Here is a 9329-nt window from a genome sequence, read left to right on the forward strand (position 1 = left end):
ATTTCTAGGAAGAGGTTTTAAACCTTCTAGTTTGTACTCAATAAGCCTGATCTCTCAGCATAACCTCTTAAACTCACAAAGACGGCACACGATGTGCCGTAGCAAGCCAACGCCGACACGCGCCCTCACCTTGCATAAGACATGAGGGTTCGATCTCGTCCTCTTCGAACGAACACCCCATGTAAGGGACCCGATGCCAATTGATCCAAAGGTCACTTGCCTTAAACCTGACCTCAGACAAATTTAAATTGTCGTATGTTTTTCACAACTTATGAATATATTTTTTTTTTTTGAGGGAAAGAGCTCAGAGAGCTTATTTATTAAAATAAGAAGAAATTACAGAGTTAATATTATAACAAACCAAACACAAATATTGCATTAGTAGTTCAAACCACATCAACAAACGAATACATTCCTCCACACTAACTCCATAGTACCATGTAAATAAATGTAACCCAAGTCGCTTACTATTGAAGTTTTGCGATCACCAGCAAGATCCCGCCTTTCCTTTGGGGTATCCAATATTTGCCTCGCATGAAGCGTAATAATTTAGCAACGACTTATAAAATACAATCAGAAGATGGTATCCTGAATTGAAATAGCATAAATAGATAAGAGATAATCTGATGATCTTTGAGGAAACGGGAGAAAAATTCAAACAAATGAATGTTAATTTTTCTATACTTGTGCCCCAATTAATTAGTTGTGCCCGACTTTCCAAAGACATTTTATGTTAGAATTAACATTCATTTGCAAACAAATGAATGTTAATTTATATTTTCATGTCATGTACTATAATTACGCTCCCAATTAATTCCCCGGAATATTCTGCAATTGTTCGACCATGGCTTGTCCAAGTTCATGTTAACTCATTCCAAATTATCTCTCCCAATGGTAATTTCATTGTATTTTACCTACATTTTTTGACAAGATAGATTGCTATTTTAGTTCCTGAAAATCTGGATATGAGGCTTCTTTTGTTATTTCCAAACACTCATTCATCACATAAACATCCATGTCTTCTTTCTGCTTGATTGCAAAGCCCTCTGGCAGAAATGAACACGAAGCTTTAAATGCAGTTAGCTATACCTTTTATAATTGAGAATGCTTAGCACATCCTCATGACACCACCCTAACTTAGCCTCTTGAAGTCAAAGTGGATAAAACCACAAATTTATCGCACGAAACGAAAAGCAAATGAAGTACAAAAGAAAGTACACAAGTTAGAGCTATAGAAGTCCGCATCCTCACCAAAGATGAGAATAATAAAACACAGCAAAAAGAAAAGATAAAAGAGTGAGCAATCCGGTTCTACGGGGAGCCAACCATATTATTACCGGGAGGAGGAGGAAACGGACTACCTCAATCTGATCGGCGCCTGACCGCGCATGCAGTATCCGAGTCGAGGAAGCGACAACGCCACATCTTCCGAGAACCCTCCGAGTCAATCAAAGAGCTGAGCTGCAACTGCAGTAATCCAAGAAAGTTAATCATACAAATTGGACATAAATTGTAATGTGGTTTGTGAGCATTTTTGGTTAAAAATATTTGCTAAGTGTTCTGCACGATATTCCGTAGTACGCTTTAATGGGGAAAACCCATATTTCCGAGGAGAAATAATATGAATCCACCTGGGTCCAAATGTTACATAATCGAGGGAGAGGGTGCAGAATTTCGTATCGGTCAACAACATTTGAAGAATGACCCAAAGGAATTCAATTTTATTTTTGCAAACTGTATATAAACACTCTGCCCACCATTCTTACCCCTAAACACAATCCGGTTTCGTGTTTGGTGTTACAAACACCCTTCCAACCTCACAAAAGTCATTTATGAAGATTTATGAATAGCTCGACAGTGCTCACAGCAAAACTTTAAGTCTATGGCAAAGTGTTTCAAGAAATAGCATAATATATAAATAGATGATTAGGAGTAACTTCAATTATTTTTATTATTTTTGATAATATGAAAAATAATTATACTATTGTATAAATAATTCAACATATGGCTTGTTTGATCTCATTTATATTGAGTTTTTAAATTTTTTAAAAAAAGTAAAACAAGTATTTGTCGTGATAATAATATGGAATATTTTTAAATTTATTAATAAAGTGGACAAATGTTGTTAGCAAGGGTTGCATCCTTCAATATCTCATTTGACAACGAAATATACAACGATGATGATCTAAGATTGTGTACATTTCAAAAGACCAAACTCTTTTGAGAGTTTTGAGAAGGAGTTGGATCATCTCTGTAGAAACTCAGCAACGCTATGTTTGACTTTTAATTTTAATGATAAAAGAGGAATTACAATGGCTTTTTTGAATTAATTAGTTATCTTTTCAGTGTTCGTTGGTTTCCCTACAAATTTGAGTTTGATAGGCTGGTGTGCTTGTTCTCCATATTGACTTCTAATATGGATTCTTTGTGTAATGTATTACAATCAATGGCCATGATCTTACTTACACAATTATGTGTTTTAAAGTTTTACAGGAATGTCAGCAATTTTTTGTATGGAGTAAATTGGCAACTCAAAAAACCTACTATCTTAATATTAATATTATAAATTCATATTCTCATCCAACAATATTAGCTACCATTTAAAAGAAAATGCAATGCATTCTTGACCAATTAGTTTTATCATTAAACCCTCACAATAAACTTTAAAATTAATTTCATATTAATATATAAAATATGTAAATATTAAAAGTGTCAAAATATATTTGTCATCATTATTATAAATATAGCAGTTATGTGCAAAGTTCAGTTTAGTATGATAAATTTATTTTCGTGCCAAGTGCTGATATGGGATCCTTTGTAAGTGTTCATTAATTAATTCCCTCTTTCCGCCCGCCAATGGTAGTCAGTCCCATGTGGTATAAGAAGAGCAGGCGTCAATATATATATGTATATATATGATTGTGAACAAGAGGACAAGATAGTTTGATGAGCTCATGTGTCCTTCTACAAAAGAACAACAAGAAGCCATATCCATTGGTGCATTGTTGGGGGCATGAGAGAAAGGGTCCTTGACTCCTTGTAAGGGCATGGTGACATCCATTAAAGAAAGAGGAAAATTTGAAAATTTCACGAGTTGGTGTTAGAGTCCGGATTCTATAAAATAGTTAACCATATATATGTGCGTACTTGTTTTCTCTAGAATATCTAAATATCCTTATCTCCCTATAATAAAAGCTCACAAAAACTCGGGCATAAATTTATGTGCCATATTCGTAACCATGCCATCAAACAAGCTCATGAGTATGATTTGTGAGTATTGGTTTTCGATCATCTTTGGGGTTTTTAGGAGACTTAATCTCTCAAATTCGCACATGAAAATTGTTGGTATTTGATAGCTAGGTTCGTCAACTGAAATATTAGATTTTGAAAGCAATGACCAAATGTTTAGGAATTTCATTTCTCTTTCCAACTTGTTCGATTATATTTACAATTAATCACATGTTCATGTTTCTATTATTGGGTTTGTGCGTAGTTTTGCAAACCCTTTCTCTTGTAGAGAACATGTTTTGTCAATGTCTTGTAGGTCACCTCCTTTGGAAAACTTTCTTTCCATTTTCACTTGGAAACATTTATTTTTATTTATATTAAATATCCTGATGCTTTTGTACTCACATGTTACATTTCTAGTGGACTAATTTTGATATGAATTTGATTTCTCTCTTTTACATACTCTTTTGTACTAAACCGTTATATTTTTGGTATGTATTTTCATTAAAGTTTGTGCTTTATTCACCTTTTATATGCTAAGTTAATGCATATATATATATATATATATATATATATATATATATATATATAAAGAGTTATTTTCATTAATTATTTTTGAAATAATATAATTGCCTAAAATATTAAAGATAATTAAAAAATGTTAATTATATTCATGCAATTTATTTCTATATTCTATATAGAATATATACGAATATAATTATTTTTATAATTAGGTAAATTTAAAATTTTATAAGGGTTTGCAACTTTGTACTAAATATTTTTTTTTTCAAATAATCCTTAACAATTAATGGTATGATACTGTCATACACCATAGGTCTTTTGATTTAGTGGCATTGGTTACATTGTATAGAGTATTTTACAGAGATTTTCATTGTCAAAAATTTGAAATGTCAAATGCAATGAGTGCCAAAAAGATCTCCAATTAGAAGGCAATTTGCAATCTAATTACTTCTAACTTATGAGTGCTACAAGTGATTTATCCATCAACAAATAAATAAATAAATAAATTATATGGTCTTACCAAACACATCCTAATCAATCAATACATTTATGTGCGGTTTGTTATAACGAATTTTGAGTTATATAATATTTTATTTAATTGATATATGTTATTTAAAGATTTAAATATTCAATGTAACTCTTTTATGTTTATCTATTTAATTGAAGTGATAATAAAATTTTCAGTGGTGATCAAATGGTGTCACAAGATGACATTAGTTGGCATATTAGTGGTCATGAAAGACAATAAAGAAGAATTTATTTTCCAGCTATTTTTTATTATAAGTAATATAAAAAAAGAATATCAATTTGAGCTATTCTGATATGCTTCTCATGGAACATCCAAAAGTCCAATTTTTTAATATTTTTAGAAGACACTGATGCATGTATCATGTATGCAAGAAGATGTGAACTAATATTTAATTCTGGAATTTTTTTAAATATAATAAAGCCCAATTAAAGAGGGGACAATGAAATCCTTCCAAAAGAATACTCTAGAGAGACTGCAAACAAAAGAAAAAGATTAATGCTAGTAGACTTGATAAAGAAGGTTTGTATCTGCTTACACAGATATATACACAATTGCATCCAAACAAAATATACCATGATCATCACGCAGTGATTTATAAGTTTATATGTGTCAATAATTATATATATATTGATAAAATAAATAAATTACATGCCAGGAACATACATGCCAGGAACATACATACCACCAAAAATTAATCATTCGGCTCATATATATTAATATAAAAAATCTTGTAAAAAAGTTTCTCATTAATTTAGCAGCTTTAGCTCTGTATATATATAGTTTTTCATTAGTCTCTAAGCTCAAGTTTAGCAACTAAAAATCTTATATTTTCTAATTTAATAGAATTAGAATTTCGTGTCAGTCTTTTTATTCTAAAAAATAATATATATTTTTTATTTTAATTCTTTGCTTAACAGTATCCAACAAGTGTTTTTCATTTTGCTTTGCATTTGCATGTCGACAGCAAATGATAGATTGATTAAAAACAAGAAGGATGAAGGATTTAAATTTTAAAATATAAAAATGCATATGGTTCAAGTGCTAGTGAATGGAAATTATAAAATTCAAAAGATAATTTCCGTAGAATATTAAAAGACATTCCATCCTCTTATTCATGGATGAGAAACTTTGAATACCAGGCATAGCTTTGTTTGAAATTACCTTAATTTACATGTGTATTTGGGTGACCCTTAATTATCCCATCAATATTTAATAAATGTATCTGAAACAATGGAGGTGGTTTTAGAAAAATCAAATTATTATTTATTATTTATAAATATCAAATTTAATTCTAATTAAAATAATAAAATCAAATTTTGATATCAATTGGTCAAGGGTCTCATATTAGTAAGTCTGTCATAATTGTTAAAATATTAGTAAGTCTGTCATAATTGTTAAAATAAAGTGCTCCAAGTGGTTTAACAAGAAAATGAAGTCTTTTTCTTTGGTAGTTAGAAGGAGCATCCTGAGTTCACCCACAAGAGAGGAGCGGTGGCCAGAAGATCCAAACCCTAAACTAATCCGTATGCTAAGCTAACTTTGTCTTAACTTTTTTTTCTTTGATTTTCTAGGAGAAGATTTTTTATTTTAGCCTAGTGGTTATGTAGTTTGTCTCAGTGTGTGTTTTCCTCCAATGCACCCCTAGAATTTGCGCGTGGTTTTTTATATATGGCTTCTTGTATTGTTGATTTGTTGTTCACTTGATTAAAAGCTGTGATTTATTTTTTAAAAAATAAAAAAAAATCATCAAAAGACGTGAACTTCAAATTTTTTTTAAATAATATAAAAAAATAATATCTTATTTTTCTTTTGTCTCTATGGAAGTTCTACGTGAAGAATACCTCTTGTTGTCTCTTCTAGAGTTACATGATAGAAAAGTTTATTTTTCAAAAGTCAATCAAGCCACCATAACTGGTGCACTTTCGTACATATTTGTCCTTTATTATGTCGTTTATCGATTTTGTTTATAAAAATTGTTTATTAAGATATTCTATTTTAATTATATTTTTTTTCTCTTTCATCCTGTGTAACTGTCATGGCATTCTTATAAAAAATTAATAATTAAATAAATATTAATAATGTATGCCGACGTTCACACGAATAGCAAAAATAATTAAAAAAATCAATTTTTTTAATTGACCCATAAATTGAATGTCAAGTCTGTGCCATATCACCGAGAAAAATTGGAGCCCATTGGAGAACCACAGGTCACACCATGAACGTCTTTATCGTTAACCCGTTCTTATGATACCACCACACAGAATAAAAAGCCCTCGAAAATGCAATTAATCCTCACACAAGGGCAGGAAGAGGTAAAATTTGGTACAACGGGGGTTCCAGGGGAGGACTACGTACTGATCAATCCATCATGGGTTCCATCACAGGCCACAGTGTTAATCATCTAGTACTGTGAATGATTTCACTGACTTTGATGCTATTTTGGACACCGCGGCTGTGCTTTATGGCATCAAACGTGAAACCGTCCAAGGAGTAATCCAGCTGAAAAGAGAGATCTCGGCAAACACAGAGCTCTTGGCGTGTGTGCAAGTCCAGTTGAAGAGCACCATGAGCACACTTCATGCAATGGGTCTCTTTCAACGTAACCTGCATCAAGCCGGGGCCATGGTTCTTCTCATCTCGCGAGATGAGGCTGTCCGTGTGGAGACCCTGGAGAGGATTGAGTCCATGAGGTACAATACGAAACCCTTTAGTTGATTGATTAATACCACCATGCATTTAATGTTCATATATATATTTATATATATAATCACTGAAGGCGAGGTTTATGATAACTACTGTTTACATAAAACGTACGCGCATGAAGCTGATCATATTCCTCATCCACGTACGACAGCGTCTGGCGGATGTAGCAGGCCACACGCACTGGGTTTTGGCAGGCACCAAGTCATGATATAGTATTTGTGGTCGCCTGCAAAGAGACTACTATGTTGACCACTATTTTCTTTACAAGTTACATAGGTTTATCAACATCTAATTGATCGATTTCTTTTTTTTTTTTTTAAATTTATGATGTTGTGGACCTGTGGTGCGTTTTGAAGTACATCGGAAAATGAAACGATGGATCGGTGATAATTTTATATTTATATTTTTGAGTTTTATTAAACGATTACTTATTTAAGAAGGGTGGAAAAGATTGGGGTTTTAAGAGTTAGGTAGTCAAAGAAAAATAATGTTTTGACTTGTGAGAAAAATCATCGCCTATTTGCTTCAAAAGAATTTTATTTACTTATCTTTAATTTATGAGTAGTTGGAGACAGCTTTCCAGATGGCTGCCGTTGTGGAAAAGTCTAAGCTTAGACTCTTGCATACTTTTGGTTGGATGGAATTCTGAAAATGTCTTACGTTAGGATTTTCACACTTTTGATTGCTAGATTAGTGGAAAAGGCATAGTCAGGAAACTATACTTAAATTGCTAATATTAAATTATTAATCAATCATTGGGTCATATTCAACTTTTGTTTATTATATATATATGTATATCTCTTTTGGAAACTACCTAGCCAGAGAGCTAGGACTTGTGACAACACTATATGATGAATTAATTAACAGCAGAGTTGGAACTTCATCTGCAGGCGCGCACTGGACAGTTTCAAGTGGGTATGCCGCGAGCATGACCAGCTGACTGTGATAGATGACCTTCGCCGGAGGAAACATGATCTCGAGGACATGCTCAGCAGGATCAAAACCAGGACCAACGCATGGAACATAGCCCAGTGGATTGCCAAGTTCGGAGTCACTGTGCTCTCTGTGCTGATCCCGGTGGCAGCAGGGGTGCAACCAGCTGCCACCGCCGCTAACAACGGAGCCGGCGGAATGATTGGGCTTCTTCAGCCGTTGGTTGACTCCCATCTGGCTGGTCAACAGAGGTCGTGCGAGGTTGAGATAGACCTCAATGAAAAGATTTTGAATGAAGCTTGCTTCATTTTTCATAGGGTCAACAGCACCCAAGTTCTTGTGGAGCTGTTGGAGGATCAGATGGGTTTGTTGGCTCGGCATGCCGAGTTCCTTGTTGTCGCTGGGGACGATGAGGATCTGACTGTGAGCATGGCCATGGAGCATATCAAACGCAAGGCCGAAGACTTGGTGGTTACAATTGAGAGATTGGAAAAGGAGGTTGATCGCAGCAGCGAGGATCTCCGCAGGGCTGCGTTGACTCTACTTCAGACAGTCACTGACCAGGTTTCTATCAATTAAGTTAGGCATGATCTAATTAATTTTTTTTTAAAAATTATTATTAACTCAAATAAATCACTGTTTAAGTACCATCATTATATTTAATTATATATATCATGATGATAGAATGATAAAGCAAAGAATTTAGCAACTATCTTAAATAAAAATAACATATAAATTTGAGTTGAGTAATTTTTAAACTTAATTACTGTGGAATGTTACAAAAATTACATATTTTTCTTGGTTAATGATTGTAGTTTTATCCATTAAAAAAATTACATATATACTGAATAATTTTTTTGCAATTGTTCGCAAATAAGAAACATTTTTCAAATAATTGCATGATGTGTTTTTCAAATAATAGCTTAGCTTGCTTTTTATCAGAATGCACAATAGTTATTGTTTCATTGTGACTAATTGAGTCTTTTTCTATTGTTTGTAAGGTTGAAAACTACTGAGATGTGCAGGCTGGGATTTCCAATTAGTAACCAAGGGTGGTTCTGTGATTTATAATGCATCAAATGCCGTGGTGGACTTGAATTTAAAGTTTGCGATATTGTTATTGTTGCTGTTACTATTGTTATAAATTTGAAAATCTTAATTAATTTGGTTTTAATTATTTGAATACCAAATGTTGATCGCATAAACATTATTGTAAATTTGAGAAGTTTTTAATGAATAATGTAAATCGAAAACTTCATTTGATCTTATTATTTTAATATTATTCTTATGATAAAATTCGCCTTGTTAAGATTCAAATCATATTTTATGGAAAAATTAAGTTGGGAGTTGTTGTTTTCTACCTAACTAAATGTTTATAAGATTTAGGATGAAATGACATTTACTCGTAAACTCC

At 32.6% G+C, this 9329-nt stretch overlaps 1 protein-coding gene across 1 annotated transcript; it reads left to right on the plus strand.

Annotated features, from left to right (window-relative positions):
- Positions 1-7821: 7821 nt before the first annotated feature.
- LOC120265939 lies at positions 7822-8971 on the plus strand. Its single transcript, XM_039273889.1, has 2 exons — positions 7822-8479; positions 8917-8971. Exons 1-2 carry the CDS (start codon positions 7967-7969, stop codon positions 8929-8931), a joined length of 528 nt encoding a protein of 175 aa, XP_039129823.1. The 5' UTR covers positions 7822-7966; the 3' UTR covers positions 8932-8971.
- The last annotated feature ends 358 nt before the right edge of the window (positions 8972-9329 follow it).

The sequence above is a fragment of the Dioscorea cayenensis genome, chromosome 7, assembly GCF_009730915.1.
Source record: "Dioscorea cayenensis subsp. rotundata cultivar TDr96_F1 chromosome 7, TDr96_F1_v2_PseudoChromosome.rev07_lg8_w22 25.fasta, whole genome shotgun sequence".
In the NCBI taxonomy this organism is placed as follows: domain Eukaryota; kingdom Viridiplantae; phylum Streptophyta; class Magnoliopsida; order Dioscoreales; family Dioscoreaceae; genus Dioscorea; species Dioscorea cayenensis.